This window comes from Hydra vulgaris, chromosome 08 (genome assembly GCF_038396675.1).
Source record: "Hydra vulgaris chromosome 08, alternate assembly HydraT2T_AEP".
Lineage (NCBI taxonomy): Eukaryota > Metazoa > Cnidaria > Hydrozoa > Anthoathecata > Hydridae > Hydra > Hydra vulgaris.
The window spans coordinates 67,378,597-67,398,607 of record NC_088927.1 but is presented as its reverse complement, the minus strand read 5'-3'; the positions used below and the strand labels follow the sequence as shown (position 1 = coordinate 67,398,607).

The 20,011-nt window shown below is 23.9% G+C and overlaps 1 protein-coding gene across 1 annotated transcript in view; it reads left to right on the top strand.

Annotated features, from left to right (window-relative positions):
• LOC100207681 (small G protein signaling modulator 3) overlaps positions 1–20,011 on the top strand; it is a 107,248-nt gene that overhangs the window by 76,111 nt on the left and 11,126 nt on the right. The window contains exons 24-30 of the mRNA XM_065804212.1: positions 1,602–1,692; positions 5,380–5,450; positions 9,163–9,211; positions 11,690–11,746; positions 14,391–14,419; positions 18,161–18,223; positions 19,804–19,863. Of these exons, the coding sequence (XP_065660284.1) occupies positions 1,602–1,692; positions 5,380–5,450; positions 9,163–9,211; positions 11,690–11,746; positions 14,391–14,419; positions 18,161–18,223; positions 19,804–19,863 (420 nt within the window). The remainder of the gene's footprint in view (positions 1–1,601; positions 1,693–5,379; positions 5,451–9,162; positions 9,212–11,689; positions 11,747–14,390; positions 14,420–18,160; positions 18,224–19,803; positions 19,864–20,011) is intronic.

Genomic DNA, 20,011 nt, shown 5'->3' with positions numbered 1-20,011 from the left:
AGTGTATTCATCATTTACAACATTAAGTTAGGAAAAGTTGTACATGCAAAGATTGTGTATGAATTTCTAAATGATATCAAGCTTTTGTGATAAGGTTACCACCGAGTGGGTTATGTTTGCTTTAAAAATTTTGTGATCAGCATCTGGGGATATTGACATTTGTACTTATTGCCATTATCTCTCTGGTATTAAAGATATCCTGGGTGTTCAGAAATATATTAATCACTCTTGTATTATTCAGTTCTCACACTATGTCTTGAGCAACCTGAACAAATCTTTTCATTCAATAATGCTTTGCTAGCTAGGAATATGTTATCCATCTCAAAAAGTACCATTATTCCATTGAGAATAGTATAGACAGCAATTAACATAACTGGGTCTTAAAATATCTTTTGACATAACTGAGTTTTCCATAACAAAGGGTTTATTAATGCAGCAAGAAAAACTCTGGATACCATAACTCGGATAACTCTGGATATTCCTTGAGGATACGAGGAAAAAAGAAGATGAAATTAGTTCAGGAGTCGGAAGAAATAAAAAAGAATCAAGAAAAAAAGAAAGCAATTGAGCAGAAACTGGATGCACAAATAAAATTAGAAAATGAATTAATAATGGAAGAAGATACAGCCAAAGTGTTTAATCAATGATGCAAATGTTAAGCTATCTCTTGCAATGAAAGAATTAAGCATGTAGTCAGCAAAAGTGGTCAACATCATGTTGACTTCAGGAAAAAAGAAATTGGCTGAAGCATCAAGGAAGCTTCTTAAAGTTCGCTTTAAAAGAATAAGTTGACAAAAAAGTTGCAAGAAACAGGTTGTTTACAACCACCTGAAAAAAGAATTAAACATAATTAAACCGCTGTTAAGCTTTTAGTTAACCTTTTATACAAATTACTTCTGGTCTTCAAATTATTGTCAAATTATTTTTGGTATTCAAATTATTGTCAAATTATTTTTGTCATTTTGTCATCTTCTATTTTACAATTCCCTGGAACTAATATGTAGTCACTCAGATTGCTATAATCTTTTTTTCCTTTTTCTTCATTTGAAGTTATCCTGTTATTGTTAGCAATATAAAGTCTTTTCAAACGTCCTTTTTGTTCTTCTAACTATTATACTGTTTTTAATTCTATGACTTTCATTACCTGCTAATTGCTTGTTCTGGTTTAATCATTAATTTTAAAGATTATTAATAGTTATTCTCAAGCTCAGTTAAAAAAAAATTTCATTTAGAAAGCATATGTGTTATGATATTGGTTAGAATTTTTATTATATCTACCTTATATTTATATAGGTATTTGTAGACCAAATATGAATAAATAAGAATTGATGTTTTTTTTAATTTTTTATTGTTGTTGTTATTCACCTTACCAAGGCAGTTACATTTAACTGTAATGGCAGGGCCATTACAATTAAGGAGGCTACTTTGTTGTGGTTACAACCCTCTCTCAACTCTTTAACTACAGAGATTAATTTCTTTTTAAGAAGTTACTCCCCATTTTATCTTAATACCAGAGTGATGTTACCAGTAGACCTATGTTCATTGTAAAATATATACATTTATATGTAAAAACATATGACTGTAATGTTTAATTTTTTTAGATTATATCAGTCTTTTAGAAGAATATTAAATCATGGATTAAAGCAACCTCCATTTTCAGGTCATGTCCATCCTTGGCAATATATAGAAGAGGTAATTAACAACAAACTTGTTTTGAAGCTGTAAAATTGCAAAAATCTAAAAAAATTTTAGAGTTCTCTAACAATTACACAACAATGTAAAAAAAAAAACAATGTAAAAAACAATTACAGTTTACAATAAGTTTTTAACAAGACTATTGTGGTTTAAATTATGATTTTGTTTTTATTTTTTTATTGATTTAAATCAAAATAATAAAATAACTCATTTAAATTAATATGAATATATTAGTCATATAATACATTAAATAATATATACTGAATACATTATATATGATATGTATACTGTGCATGTCTAATATTTAAAATTTTTTTAAAGGTTTTTATACAAATGAGTAAAATTTTCAACTAAAAATGTTTGTCCAAAAAAATTGACCTTAATAACAATTTCACTATTTATGGGTGTATTGTATGGGTACTGTTTATGGCTTATACTTTATGGGTACTGCTTATAACTTATACTTATCAGGTTCTAAAGCAAATAATAAAAATAGAAATGAATAGAATAAGGTAAGTAGGCTCAATGTAAAACTAACACAAAAGTATACTTAAACTTTAAACATGTAACAAGTTTATAAAAAAATTAATTCGAACAAAACAATTAAAATCTAAGAGAAATAACAATAAAAATTTTATAAACATAGCTTCTATGAATTCCATATTTTAATGCAAGTTTTCTCTGGGAGAAATAGCAATAAAAATCAATTCAATAAAATTGATTTAATTATTCCTTATCAATTGGACCTAAAAAAAGAAAAGAAAAAATGAACTGAAAAGTTAAGCACATTAGAAAATTTATAATGATTGTATTGTACCAATTTGAACAATAAATCTTGTTATCTGTAAAACAGAGCTGCATCAATCTAATTTATTCAGGTAAAAGGTTCTCAGAAAGTACATTACAAAAAGCCCTGTATTGTGTTTGACCTCCTGTTTTGAGAAAATAGTGTGAAAAACACAAATTGTGCAGAGTTAACTAATAAGTTCAGGGTTGTCAAATATTAGTTTTTAATGACTTTAAAGTTACAGAGGTAGTTAAAATTTTCTTATAGTTTGAGGGTACATAGCACACAGCAATTGTTTATCCTTGTGTAAGAATATAAACTTAGACCTAAAAGATTTAGTTCATTGACTAAGTGCAAACTTAATTTCTCTGAACTTGGAAAAAACTGAACTAATATTTTCTCCAAGACAAAAAATCATATAAACTAAAATTAAAATTAATAATAGACGTTTATATCCAACACACGTTGTTAAATATCTTGGTATTTTTATAGCTTTGAACCTCTCATGGAATTTTCATATAGATGCACTCCGTAAAAAACTTAATCGAGCTAATGGCATGCTTTCAATAATTCGCCATTATGTTGATAAAACTACCCTTAAAAATCTGTATTTTGAAATTTTTCAATCTCATCTCATCTACTGTTGTCAAGTCTGGGGACAAATTGGCAACTGTAATATTAATAAATTGTTATCAGCTCAGCGCCAATCAATCTGAATAATTAATTTTGAACTCCATAATACAGAAACTTCGAAATTCTTCAAAAAACTTAAAATTCCTACCTTGTCAGCACTAGTTATATTTGCTAATCTTCTTTTTGTTTTCGACTCCTTTAATAAAAATTTACCTTCCTCTATTACAACCTTCTTCACTGAAACTTGATTTATACATTCACATTTAACTAGAAACATCAATAATGGAAAACTAAATGTACCTCCCTAAAAAACTTATATGGTAATTATTCTTATATGGTAAAACTTATATGGTAATATATGAGATATGGTAAGTATTCAATTACACATCAGTGAATGGAATCGAAGTCAAGTATGCATTGTGAATGAGTTTAAAAAATTAAAATTTCAAAATAATTTATCTTCATTTAAAACTAATTTAAAACTAATTTCTTTTGTTCCTAACTTCCTTAAATTTTTTTTTTTTTTTTATTCTTACTATTTCTATAGAAACTTTATTGTTTTTGTTATTAATATTTATTACTTTCATTACTGCTGTTTTTATTATTTTTTTATTATTTCAATTATTATAAATACTATTATTTTTGCTGTTATTTTTGCTCTATTAATGAATAAAGTTGTTATTGTTATTATTATTATTTTTTAAATTAATATTAATATAATTATTTGGTGTCACTTCTTTGATCAGGATTCTGCATGAGTGGCTCCTTCCTCAATCAATTATTCATATTTATTCTTAACAATTATATTTTGATTTTATTATTTATAATATTATAGATATTCTTATTGTTTATATTATGATTGTTATTATTATTATTATTATTATTATATTATTGTAATTATATGATTGTAAATTTTGAGGAAAATAAATATCTTGTTCTGTTCTGTTGTTTTCTCATCATAAGAGCATAAATCTTTATCACTACACAAAAGCGTAAGAGCTGCATTGGAGACTAAGTAATTTTTTTCTAATTGCTTTCAAATTTAATATAAGTCAAATCTAGATCAGTGGCCGTATTCACTTCTCTCTGTTAAACCCTGCAATAAAGCTATTTGCTGGTTAAAAGTAAAACAGCAGTTTTTAATGGCAGCGATAAAACAAACTCATATTCTTTTGTTTCTGTTTGGTTAATGGCAGAATAAAATTTGGTTATTGGAAGGCTGTTAACGCCAAAATCTAACCCTGCAGTTAAAACTGCTATTGGAGGAATTTTCTATAATATTAAGAAAATAGATAAATGTATCCAATCAAAATGAGTGTAAACAAGTACTTTTATTTTTATGATAAATAAGCTATAATATACACTATACCATATTTATATGATTTATTATTTATTTATATGATTTATATGATTTATATCCTTTTTTGGTAAAAAAAATTATGTATATTATTTATACACATTAAATTTTAAAATAAATGTTATTATGGCATGAAATGTCAATTTGCAATTGGTTATAATGCATGCTCTGTTACAAGCACATATGTATGTTAAATACATGTATATTTATGTTAAATACATCTACATTTATATGTTTATTTATGTAAATATGTATGTATTTTGATATATATATATATATATATATATATATATATATATATATATATATATATATATATATATATATACATACATATATATATATATATATATATATACAAATATATATTTATATACATATATATATATATATATATATATATATATATATATATATATATATATATATATGTATATGTATATACATATATATAGTATATACTATATGTCTGTATATGCATATATAGTATATATATATATATATAGTGTATATATATATATAATTTATATATATTTACAGATATTCCTTATGTTTAAAAATGTATATGTATATATATATATATGTATATATATACATATGTATATATATATATATATGTATATATATATATATATATATTATGTATGTATATATATATATATATATATATATATATATATATATATATATATATATATATATATATATACATATGTATATATATATATATGTATATATATATATATATATATACATATATTATGTATATATATATATATATATATATATATATATATACATATATATATATATATATATATATATATATATATATATATATATATATATATATATATATATATATATATATACATATATAAATTTATTATTAATATTACTTTTGAAGGCAAGTAAAAGAGAGGTACAGAAAGATTTTCATTCTGTTTACTCAAGATTAGTCCTTTGCAAAACATACAGGTATTTTTTTTTTTAATGGTACTATGATTTGTATAAATAATACTATAAGATGTTTTCCAAACCCTATTGCTGCCCCATACCATACCCTCAGTCAATGTGGTGGCACTCCATTGCAAGAGCAAGCTATAAGATAGTCAATGTATGTACTGAAGCCCCCGGCAGCAGGCTATTTCAGTATGACATCACATTGCTTATCTAAACACACATTTGTAGTTAACAAAACATAAAAATTTTAAATTGTTTTTAACTCTTCATCTATATTAAATAAACATGTCATTTGAATAATATAAAAAAAGTAAATGAATTCTGACATGTAAATGTAAAAAAGAAAACAGACATCACAATTTATATAATTAAAGGGCCGAACCATTTGTACTGACCCTTTAGTTATATAAATTTTTATTGAAAATTTAACCGACAGAGATAAATTTACATAGAAATGTAAGTTTACAAATTTTTTATAAAATTTTTAAGTTTGTGAATTTAACCAAAATAACATCTTCTTTAGAGTGATGAAGAATTGTGTGTTTAACAGGATTGAAAATTAAATTCACCAAAAAATATTTTGTTTATTTAGACAAAATATTTTTTGGTGAATTTAATTCTGTGTCATTATGTATAACATGTAATGAATCTGTTCCAGTGTGGAAAGAATGTTATCAATTTAAGAAGGCACTATAATTCAAAACATACAAAAACTTATAATCAGTTTGTCAACAAGGTATTGAAAGAAAAAAAATTGAAACATATGTTAGTTGGACAACAAGGTTTGTTGAAAGAGGGCAATACCAAAACAGAAAATATTGTTGTGATATTGCTGAAATTGGCTGAAAGAATAAATGTATTTTTTTTTTGATAGCTATTGATGAATCAACCTTGATTGGCTGTTTTATTGTTGTGTTGATAAAGATTTTCTTGCTACTGAAGAACTACTTGGTGTCTGTTATATGCAAGACTGAACAACAGAGGCAGAACAGCAGGAGAAAACATTTTAACCTAGTATAACCCTTAGTATAAGTATCTGTAAGAACTGTATATTGCTTACTTTAGAGTCATTTTACACATCGCACCTATTATAACAGGTAAACCCAGATCTAAATTTTGTAAACTTAGTCTAAGTATTTGCACATACCTAAGATTAGGACAGGATCACATGATATAAGTAAGGTATAAGCTAGCCAAATGGCTTACCATAGAAATGACGTATATGCTAGGTATAAAACGTATAAGGTATAAGCTAGGTATAAGCCAAAAAAAATACCTGTCCCAGGACATTGTCCCAGGTTTTTAAATTGTGCTATGATATAATATTTTGAAACATTCATTCATTCAACATTCATTTAATGTAAACATAAATTTAAAATGATCTAGATGTATTTCAAAGTTGAACTTTACCTGAAAGTAAACTCAGGATGGAACTGCATTTCCCTTAAGATTGGCAATAATTTGCCAACCTTAAACTGTTAGAGGTTGGTATCGGATCCACGCAAAAATTTGACTTAAATGGGTTATCATAAAAAATAGAAACAAGGTCAGCGCTACTTTGCCAACCTCAAACACTTTTAGGTTTTAATGCTGACACTAATTCCAAGGGCTGGAGCTTAATTAATCATCTTATGCTTGTATTCACTTTCTTTTCTTTTTTTATAGATCATGATCCTCCATGACAAAGCTATTTATTATAATTTAAAAAAAAAAACATTAATGTGAAACTTGACAGCAACAACTGCAAATATTTGATTAGTTTAACCAAAAAGAAGAATGATTTTTTTCAAAAGTTCTTTACTTGTATAAGAAGATGACATTCCAACAATCTTTTAAAAGAAACTGACGAAGCATTAAAGAACACTAATCATTGAAAATATCAAAAATGTCAAATCCGCCCTTTTAAAAAACACTGATTCATTTATAAAAAAGAACAAAACATTTCTTAAAAAAATTTTTTGATCTTTTTTGTTTTTTAAAAAAATGTTTTATTATTTAAAAATTAATAAAATGTATATATATATATATATTTACAAAAAAAAAAAAATACTAGATCTACAATAAAAAAAATTAAGATTAGGAAAGATTAAAAAAATTGACAAAAAAATTTTTAAAAATAATAAAAAGTATATATATATATACACAAAGTATATCTACAATTAGTAAATTAATAAACTACAAAATACTAATTGTAAATGTAGTTAAATGTTTTCCTCGCCATCCCTTCCCTCTTCTTGAATGAAAGGAAAAAGAGTCCCTATCCCCATTTTTGGTCCGCATCCGATCATCTGTTTTCCTATACAGCAAAAAAGCATCATATGATCAATCTAAAATTAAAAAAAATTAATGAAATAACTATAATGTGTAAGTATAAAAAGGGTAAAGAACAAATTAAACTTCCTGTTGCCATTTCTATTGTTGTTGATGTCATTGAAGTTGTAGTCACGGCAAACACGCCTTTTTTTTTTTCTTTTTTTTTTTGGTTAAACATCTTCACTTCCAACGAGGCTACTAGTAACCACTGTAAGAGTTGGAAGTTACCCTAACCCTGAAGTTACTGGAAGAGAAAGTGTGAAGTTTATACAGCAAGATAGCTATTAACAGACCACTTAAAAGATTAAAGAAATTATTCAGGAAAACAAGATAAAGAGAGTGAATTCCAAAAAACTCATGTTTGAGGAAAAAAACTAGGCAAATAAGAATTTATGTAGCACTTATGAACAGTTACAGTAAAAGGAGACTTAATTTAATGACAAGTAACATAAGAATTTTAGTAGATGGCACAAGAGATGCTAGCTCTTTAGAGCATTAAAGCCAATTGAAGTACTTATAGAAAAGAGAAAGTGAAGCAACATTATTATGATGTGACAATGGTTGGCTGCAAGACCAGGTATGACTATGTTTACAATGCGTTTTTGCACCTTGTCTAATAGGGAAAGGGCATCATTTGAAGATTCGGCCCAGATATGATAACAGTATTCCATGCAAGGATGGATTTGAGATTTATAGAGATAAAAAATAGAATCTAGAGTAAGAAAGTGGCGAGAACAGTAAAGAGATGCAACCTTAGCAAGACTAATTTTGCAATGGATTTAATTTATTGGTTTCCAAGAAAGATCAGAAGTAAGAGTTAATCCTAAAAGATGAAGGGTAGATGACTCACCAAGTACATTACCATTCATCAATATAGGAAGATCTAGATTGTTGCAATAACGATTAGCTGAAAAATATTTTATTTAAATTTTATCTGAGTTAAAGTTCACCAGCCACTATGAGTGTGAGTATAAGCTTCTTATCAAGAAAAGAATAAATGGTAGCATCATCAGCAAATAATGCCACATTAGATGTGAAAATTCCTGGGAGATCATTAATATAAATTTAAAAATGTATAGGGCCAAACCTTGAGAAACCCCTTAAGTTACAGGAAATGAAGAAGAGTGATAAATAATGACTTTTTTTATTAGTAGTATTTTAAGCTACATACTTACATAGTTGCATAAGTTATATATTTACATAAGTTATATATTTACATTACTATATTCCCTTATTCCTTAACAAACTCAAATTAACTTTAAAACTGATCTTTACGCGAATCTAACTGTAAAAAAGATGTAAATAAACAATAATAAGTTTGTTAACTTAACTGTAAAAAAATGTCAAAAAAAGAAATTAAAAGTAAAAATGTAAAACTTAGAATAAATTTTTTGTTTTTGTCAATGTTATGTAGACTGGATGAGGATGGAAAAATACTTTCACCTGATGAAACTTTATATAGAGTAAGTTTTTTTTTTATTATTATAATTTATTTATTAAAAAAAAAAATGTAAAAATTGTTTCTGTGATTGTTTTCAGCCAACAAGCACATCTATTTATGGTCACATCTTTTATAAACATGTTTTAAATTTATTTTATCAATCTTAATAATGATGTGTTTTAAATAGCTTAAAGTGATTGTGGAGTTCTAAACTACTGTTGTGTACATAATTTATGAAAGTGTTGCTTAATTTTAAAAAAGAAAAGTAAAGTTTTTGTAAAGAAAAATTAAAATGTTTGTAGTAATAAATAAACTTTTAAATGAAGATTATGTAAAGATATTTGTTACAAAAGTTTGAATGACAATTATGATAAGTGCTATTGAAATAAATGAAAAAATTTATTTACTATTATTTACTAATGAAAAAAATTTTTGTTTTTATTTTATTGTAATGATTGATTTTTTTGTTTGAAAAACGTTAATACTTTAAGCTTGAAGCAAAGATCATAATAATATAATTATTCTGATAAAAAATATATGATTTAATTTAAAACTAATAAAAATAGATAACTTTATTTTGATTAAAAAAAAAATAATTTAGATTTAAAAAGTATATTTAAGTTTATTAAAATTAAAGTTAATGCTTGGGTTTAACGTAACTGTCGAATTTATATTAAAATATTACTAAATATTGTTCAGTATTTAAATTTTATTTATTCTTAAAAAATTTTAGTTCAATTTTATTGCAATTGTTTTTTCGGTTTTCCTCCCTAAACATTTTTTTTACTTAATTAAATTTTAAATAAACGGCTGCATAAAAAATTTGCACAAAACATAAAAGTTTTGTTCAAATTTATTTAAAAAAACTTATTACATTTATTAAAAATTAATCGCAGCGATTAATTTTTTATAAATGATATATACAGTGATATAATTTTAATAAATGATGTTTGGAAAAATAGTCTTTGTTTTCACAACAAAATCATTAATAAAATAATAATATTTTAATAAATAAAGTAAATAAATTAACGTAGTTTTTTTATTTGTTACTCACTAATTTTTTATTAATAAAATAATATCATTTGTAGTCGCAAAGCTGCAGTTAGAAATTTAAGAAATAATCATTTAAAAATTCAAAACTTTAACATATTCATTTATGCAAATGTCGAGAAAAGAAAGAAATTTGTTAATATCAAACATTTTTTTAATGTAATATTAAATTTAATTATTTAATATTAAAAGAAAAAAAAGAAAAATAAACATTCCCCTATAGTAATAGTAAAAAAGAAGTTAAATAACATTTAACTCGTTTTGCAGTAGCTAATATTATTGCAGTAATTTAAAAAAGTTTTTAAAAAATAAAATAAAAAAGAGAATTTCATGATGTCAAATTCACATTAAGCTATTGCTATAAGCATTGTTTTATTTAAAACAAAGCCTGCACGGTTTTTAAATTTTTTTTTACTTTATATAAATAGAAAAAATTTAAATGTTTATATTATCTACTACCCTTAAAAAGAAAGAGAGAGAAACCTTGGTTTTTCAACTTTCAGATAATCTTAATATATTTTAATATGCTTTAAATGGTCATCTTTTTTTTGTATTTTTCATTGTTATAATAATTTGTAATGTAGTAAAAATGATAATTAAAAAATAATTGGATAATTATGAATATAATTAATAGCTTGGATAATGAATATGCAGTAAATTTAAAACGCTTTAGAGTGAAAATCAAAAAGTACTGAGTTTGATTTTCACTCTAAATCTGTTAGTATCATGCTCAACTCGTTTCTTTGGGTAGAGATTTTGTATTTATGTTAAGTGTTTTTTTTTGTATTTATGTGAAGGTGAACTATAGGATTAAAAGAGAGATGTGAAAAAACAACAGTTTAAAATGGCCTGCTTGGCGGCTGTAGTGATCTATTTAGCCTTGGGGTGGTAAATGTAATTTTAAAATGAAGCTGTTTGAAAGTAGAACAAAAAATCTAAATTTTTCTGCATTTTTTCTTACAGCGTTTTTTAAGTACGTTTTTTGTATGCACTTAATAAAACTTAATAAAAAATAAATCAATACAAAATAGTCATACTATTTCATGACAGTTCTTAAAATTATACTTTATACTTTTAAAAAATAAAAATAAGAAATATAAAAAATATTATTAAAAAAATTTTTCTTTCTTTATTTTTTTTTTCATTTTTTCTTTATATTTTTTGCATTAAATTAACTTTTATTAATAATTTAAATTAATATTTTGTTAACAATTTTATATTATCAATTTTAATTACTTTAAGCATATTAAAATATATATAAATATATATTAAATTCATTTTTATTAAAAAATTTTCTCTTAGTTATTGAATGATGAAACTTTTTCACTTTAACTTTTTCGCTTTAACTTTTTTCACTTTATACTATTTTATTATTTTTAACTTTATACACTTTATATTATTTTTAAATTAGTTTTTTTTTAAATATTTAAATATTTTTGTTAAACTATAGGCTGTACAATTAATAAACGCCCAACATGATGAAGCACATTCAAATAATGATGCCAAGGTGATATTTTATTTTATGTATGTATTGATAGTATTACTATTTACCTCTCTAAATTTAAACACAGTCTTAAAATCAAAGAGTTCAAAGAAAATGCTTAATTTCTTGGAATCAAATTCAAATTGCTGGTTCTCTTGCCTAAACAGTGCCTTGAAAATGTTGATACTTTTTAATGGCATAATGCCAGCTATAAAAAAAACTCTTTAAGCATTTGAACATAATAGGCTAATTATTAAGAAACAAGTATTTCTAAATTACTATCAACTTTTCAACCATGTAAAACTATGATTGGTGGTGATTGGTTATGATTGACTATGTTTGAATGCCATGAATGTGTGGTGATGGTTCTGGCTTTAATATTGCAGAAGGTGCATTGAAATTTTTATTGGAGGAATTGTAAATTGAGGAAAGTTTTATCCGATGTCATTTGATTTAAGAAATTGAAAAAATTTTTAAAAGAGGTTCAATCTTAACTGTAAATCTGCTCAAAAATCTTATTCCAGGAGTTCTTCAGAAACCGAGTCCCCATTCTTGCTCTCATTAAGTAAAGAAATTATTGAAGAAGCGAAAGGACATTTAAAAATTTTTTCACTTTGTACAAGCTTTCAAAAAATATTATCTTGTATAGAGAGAGAACTTAGACGAAAAATTCCCCAAGATTCTAAAAGTATACTTAAAAAGTTGTGTGCATTGTTTACATCAATTATTCTGTAAAATGAAATTTTTTTACTGACAACATTTTTATCACATCATCATCATAAAATGGTACACAGAGTTTAATGTTGTTTACTTATCCAACACAACCTACAATGAAAAATGTTGAATCTTGTTTGTCAGCAAATACCCATTTCTAAGAATATTTAAAGTAGGGCATTACTTTAAAAAGTATTGAAAAGAATAAAAAAAATTTAATTGGTTTTTAATCATTTAAATAATAAAAAAATGTTGTGTCTTGTTAATGACACAACAAGCTGTATCAGCAATTAAAGTCTACCTTATTTTCTCTAATAACTTGATCCAACTGACTTTTTTGGACAACAACTTTTTTTAAAATAGCATTTTTGTTGTTTTTGTTAAAAGTGCCTCTATAAGGGTTCCTCATTTTTTACACACAGGTTCTTTTTATGTATATATAGTATATATTTTTATGTATATATAGTAAGATTCTTTCTACAATGACTTTCCTACCACAACTTTTTATAAATCTTTTTTTTGTTGTTGTTGTTAGAACTTGAATTGATTTTAAGAATTGTTGACATTTTGGAAGTTAGTTGCAGATTATCTCTGCTGGTTGGGACCATGGAACTAAAGTAGCATGGTCCCAACCAGCAGAGATAATCTGCAACTAAGATCAAAATCCGAATGACAGGGTCACTACAGGATGTTAACTCCTGCTTTAACTTTAACTAATGTATTTATGAGTCATCATGAAACATTTGGTTACAAATAATAATTTCTAAAAAATGGCTCAATACAAAAGATATGTAGATGATGTCTTTTGTATCTTTACAAATAATAATGATGTACTTAACTTTTGCGAACCAGCAGAGAAAATCTGTTGACTCAGTAACTAAATGCAAGCTCAAGTATTTAACCATTCACTTACTATTTGAAATGCAAGCAGAGAACTTGTTTGAAAAATGTTATCAAGCTTGGTATTGGGTTTTTACTGGTACAAGCAATCCTTGTATTGTACCAATAGAAGATTGAGCAAAAGTGATTTGGATTGATTAGTCAGGTTTTCATGTTGTAAACTACAATGGAAGTGTCTAAATTAAAATATTCTTTACTATGTTAAAAGTTTTCAACACTATTTACAAGCAAGATGTCAAAGGCGTAGTAGGGCGATGCGCTCTTTTTAGAACTTTATTATGTGTAAGCTAAATAACAGTCAGAAGAATTACTTTTGATTTAATAGAATCAAAAAAACTGGAATTACTTTTGATTTCATTGATAAAACAGTTGAATGTCAGAAGCAAACAGTTAGCAATACTTGGTTTACATATCCTAATTCATGGTTATAATGTTGAAGTTGAAGTAAAAAGTGTAAAGTATAAAGTTGAAGTAAAATTTTAATATTTTAAATGTCATATTTGGACGTTCTGTCCAAATATGACATTTAAAATATTAAAAATGTGTTGCTAATAAAATGATAAAACAAAGTTCCACATTTTTTCTTACCCTTTTTTACATGGTCTATTTCCTCTTACATGATCCATTTCCTCTTGCATGGTCTATTCTGTCTTGCAGGCTCTATTCTTTTTCGATTGATTTACACCAAATTTAAGATCCTATTTTCTCCAATTTCTTTTGAGTTGCTAATAACTCTCTTTAGCTTGGTTTTCTCTAGTCTAGCTTGGAACCAGATTGGTTTTATCAGAAAATGAATGAGTTTTAAGTCATTTTAAGTTAAGGTTTTTTTTAAAAAAAATTCAATTTCCTCTTGCATGGTCTATTCCATCTTGCATGGTCTACTCTCTCCTTTCCTACCTTCCTTCCCTTATCAGGATCCCTTATTATTATTTTAAATAAAAGCTATTGCTCACAGAATTTTTTTTTTTAATTTTTTTTAATTGTTTGTTTGAATTGAATTGTTTGAATTAATTTTAAAGTTTGTTAGCATTTATGTATATATATTTTTGTTTAGCTTCGTTCTCTTATCTGTTATGGTTTAAAGTAAGTATGTTTTATGTATGTTTCATGATATCATTCTTTAATAATTTTCATTGTTTTTGTTAATTTTTTAATGTATTTTTTTAGTGTTCAATAACTTTTAATGTTTTTAATAACTCTTTTGTTTTTTCAGTGTTTCATAACTTTTACTGTTCTTATTGTTTTTTCTGTTTAATAAAACATGTAATAATATATGTTCTTATGTAATAAAACATGTTCTCATGTAATAAAACATGTTCTTATGTAATAAAACATGTTCTTATGTAATAAAACATGTTCTTATGTAATAAAACATGTTCTCATGTAATAAAACATGTTCTTATGTAATAAAACATGTTCTTATGTAATAAAACATGTTCTCATGTAATAAAACATGTTCTTATGTAATAAAACATGTTCTCATGTAATAAAACATGTTCTTATGTAATAAAACATGTTCTTATGTAATAAAACATGTTCTCATGTAATAAAACATGTTCTTATGTAATAAAACATGTTCTCATGTAATAAAACATGTTCTTAAGTAATAAAACATGTTCTTATGTAATAAAACATGTTCTTATGTAATAAAACATGTTCTTATGTAATAAAACATGTTCTCATGTAATAAAACATGTTCTCATGTAATAAAACATGTTCTTATGTAATAAAACATGTTCTTATGTAATAAAACATGTTCTCATGTAATAAAACATGTTCTTATGTAATAAAACATGTTCTCATGTAATAAAACATGTTCTCATGTAATAAAACATGTTCTTATGTAATAAAACATGTTCTTATGTAATAAAACATGTTCTCATGTAATAAAACATGTTCTTATGTAATAAAACATGTTCTCATGTAATAAAACATGTTCTTATGTAATAAAACATGTTCTCATGTAATAAAACATGTTCTTATGTAATAAAACATGTTCTCATGTAATAAAACATGTTCTTATGTAATAAAACATGTTCTTATGTAATAAAACATGTTCTCATGTAATAAAACATGTTCTCATGTAATAAAACATGTTCTTATGTAATAAAACATGTTCTCATGTAATAAAACATGTTCTTATGTAATAAAACATGTTCTTATGTAATAAAACATGTTCTCATGTAATAAAACATGTTCTTATGTAATAAAACATGTTCTTATGTAATAAAACATGTTCTCATGTAATAAAACATGTTCTTATGTAATAAAACATGTTCTCATGTAATAAAACATGTTCTCATGTAATAAAACATGTTCTTATGTAATAAAACATGTTCTCATGTAATAAAACATGTTTTTATGTAATAAAACATGTTCTTATGTAATAAAACATGTTCTCATGTAATAAAACATGTTCTTATGTAATAAAACATGTTCTTATGTAATAAAACATGTTCTCATGTAATAAAACATGTTCTTATGTAATAAAACATGTTCTTATGTAATAAAACATGTTCTCATGTAATAAAACATGTTCTTATGTAATAAAACATGTTCTCATGTAATAAAACATGTTCTTATGTAATAAAACATGTTCTCATGTAATAAAACATGTTCTTATGTAATAAAACATGTTCTTATGTAATAAAACATGTTCTCATGTAATAAAACATGTTCTTATGTAATAAAACATGTTCTTATGTAATAAAACATGTTCTCATGTAATAAAACATGTTCTTATGTAACAAAACATGTTCTTATGTAATAAAACATGTTCTTATGTAATAAAACATGTTCTCATGTAATAAAACATGTTCTTATGTAATAAAACATGTTCTTATGTAATAAAACATGTTCTCATGTAATAAAACATGTTCTTATGTAATAAAACATGTTCTTATGTAATAAAACATGTTCTCATGTAATAAAACATGTTCTTATGTAATAAAACATGTTCTCATGTAATAAAACATGTTCTTATGTAATAAAACATGTTCTTATGTAATAAAACATGTTCTCATGTAATAAAACATGTTCTTATGTAATAAAACATGTTCTCATGTAATAAAACATGTTCTTAAGTAATAAAACATGTTCTTATGTAATAAAACATGTTCTTATGTAATAAAACATGTTCTTATGTAATAAAACATGTTCTCATGTAATAAAACATGTTCTCATGTAATAAAACATGTTCTTATGTAATAAAACATGTTCTTATGTAATAAAACATGTTCTCATGTAATAAAACATGTTCTTATGTAATAAAACATGTTCTCATGTAATAAAACATGTTCTCATGTAATAAAACATGTTCTTATGTAATAAAACATGTTCTTATGTAATAAAACATGTTCTCATGTAATAAAACATGTTCTTATGTAATAAAACATGTTCTCATGTAATAAAACATGTTCTTATGTAATAAAACATGTTCTCATGTAATAAAACATGTTCTTATGTAATAAAACATGTTCTCATGTAATAAAACATGTTCTTATGTAATAAAACATGTTCTTATGTAATAAAACATGTTCTCATGTAATAAAACATGTTCTCATGTAATAAAACATGTTCTTATGTAATAAAACATGTTCTCATGTAATAAAACATGTTCTTATGTAATAAAACATGTTCTTATGTAATAAAACATGTTCTCATGTAATAAAACATGTTCTTATGTAATAAAACATGTTCTTATGTAATAAAACATGTTCTCATGTAATAAAACATGTTCTTATGTAATAAAACATGTTCTCATGTAATAAAACATGTTCTCATGTAATAAAACATGTTCTTATGTAATAAAACATGTTCTCATGTAATAAAACATGTTTTTATGTAATAAAACATGTTCTTATGTAATAAAACATGTTCTCATGTAATAAAACATGTTCTTATGTAATAAAACATGTTCTTATGTAATAAAACATGTTCTCATGTAATAAAACATGTTCTTATGTAATAAAACATGTTCTTATGTAATAAAACATGTTCTCATGTAATAAAACATGTTCTTATGTAATAAAACATGTTCTCATGTAATAAAACATGTTCTTATGTAATAAAACATGTTCTCATGTAATAAAACATGTTCTTATGTAATAAAACATGTTCTTATGTAATAAAACATGTTCTTATGTAATAAAACATGTTCTCATGTAATAAAACATGTTCTTATGTAATAAAACATGTTCTCATGTAATAAAACATGTTCTCATGTAATAATATGTTCTTATGTAATAAAACATGTTTTCATGTAATAAAACATGTTCTTATGTAATAAAACATGTTCTTATGTAATAAAACATGTTCTCATGTAATAAAACATGTTCTTATGTAATAAAACATGTTCTTATGTAATAAAACATGTTCTCATGTAATAATATATGTTCTTATGTAGTAAAACATGTTCTCATGTAATAAAACATGTTCTTATGTAATAAAACATGTTCTTTCGTAATAAAACATGTTCTCATGTAATAAAACATGTTCTTATGTAATAAAACATGTTCTTATGTAATAAAACATGTTCTTATGTAATAAAACATGTTCTTATGTAATAAAACATGTTCTCATGTAATAATATGTTCTTATGTAATAAAACATGTTCTCATGTAATAATATATGTTCTTATGTAATAAAACATGTTCTCATGTAATAAAACATGTTCTTATGTAATAAAACATGTTCTTATGTAATAAAACATGTTCTTATGTAATAAAATATGTTCTTGTGTAATAAAACATGTTCTCATATAAAACATGTTCTTGTGTAATAAAAAGTGTTCTCATGTAATAAAACATGTTCTTGTTAACTTAGTGAGCAAGTCTTGCACTTATGGTTTGAAGTTTTTTGTGTCACAAAAGAACTTTCAGAATTGTGGTGAGTTTATAATAGTTTTTATATAAAATTGTTAAATGTAATTTATTAAGTATTAATGATAATATTTATTAATAAAATAAGTATTTTAATAATAATAATTTTTATCAATATATGTCTCATAATATACTCAGAGAGGTCGAAATTGGTGTCAGACATCGTCTCTCCTCTGACAATTCTAAAGGCTTGCTAGAGGAGGGCAACTAACCATTTTTCATTTTCGTCAGATTGAGAGTTTTTTTTACAAAAAAATTCTCAATCTGATGCTTTTTTATCTCATTTTAAAGATTCTTGTTCTGCATTTTTATCTCATTTTAAATACTCTCATTCTGCATTTTAACTCATTTTAAAGAATCTTGTTCTGCTGCATTTTACATCATTTTAAATAAATTTATTTTAAATAATAAACGTTTCATAGATTTTTTTATGCACATCGGTCAAATAACACGATTGTTTAATTAGTTTAAAAAATTAAAAAGTTAAAGTTTCCCAGACAACTTTATGCATCACTCATTAAATATATTGCTATATTTTTTAAACATTCATTTCAACACATTTACCGATTCAAATTGTTGAATTTAAATAAAAATTTAGTTTGATAAAAAGTAAAAAATAGTTGAAAATAAAATATATTTATACAAGGGAGTATTTTCTCTCCTCCCCCTTCTCTGGTTGAGCATAACCAAAGTTATCAATCATAAATCATTTTATCTGGTAACAATGTCATTACCATAACTGTTACCAGTTAATGGTGTTGGTTAACCAGTTAATTAATACTGTTAAGATATGTCATAACTGTAAAACATTGTTACCAACAATACTGTTATCAATAAATACTGGTTTTTGTAATAAAGTTTAACTTTTAACATTGCATTCCAAATAGTATCCTAATAGTATTCCTTGTCAAGAATGCTTTTCTGCAAACATAGTTGTGGTTCCTAAACAAGCAAGTTTTACAATTTAGTTTGGAAAATGCAAAAGTTGCAAAGTTTTGTAAAAATAAACTTTTTACAAAGTTTTGCAAATTCATTTAAAAATGAAATATACTTTTAAAAAATCTCTTTTTATTTATAATATATTTAATATCAGATTTTTTTTTAATAGTGTTATAAATTTTTTGTATATATATATATATATATATATATATATATATATATATATATATATATATATTATATATACAAAATATATACATTATATATACAAAATATATACATTATATATACAAAATATATACATTATATATACAAAATATATACATTATTTATACAAAATATATATTTTATATATACAAAATATTTATTTTATATATACAAAATATATATTTTATATATACAAAATATATATTTCATATATACAAAATATATATTTTATATATACAAAATATACATTTTATATATACAAAATATATATTTTATATATACAAAGTATATATTTTATATATACAAAATATATATTTTATATATACAAAATATATATTTTATATATACAAAATATATATTTTATATATATAAAATGTATATATATATATATATATATATATATATATAAAATATATATTTTTTACATATATATTTTTTAAGGTATGAACCCTATTCATATATAAGAAGTCCTGGTTGGATACAAATTAAATATGAACTTTTGTAAGTTTTGTTTATGTATTTTTTAATATTGCTATTTATTATTTCAAAATATTATAAAATGACACATTTTTATATCATTCCACTAATTGATGATAAAAAGTCTATATAACAACCGATATATGCTTTTCTTAACTTCTAATTAATTCTG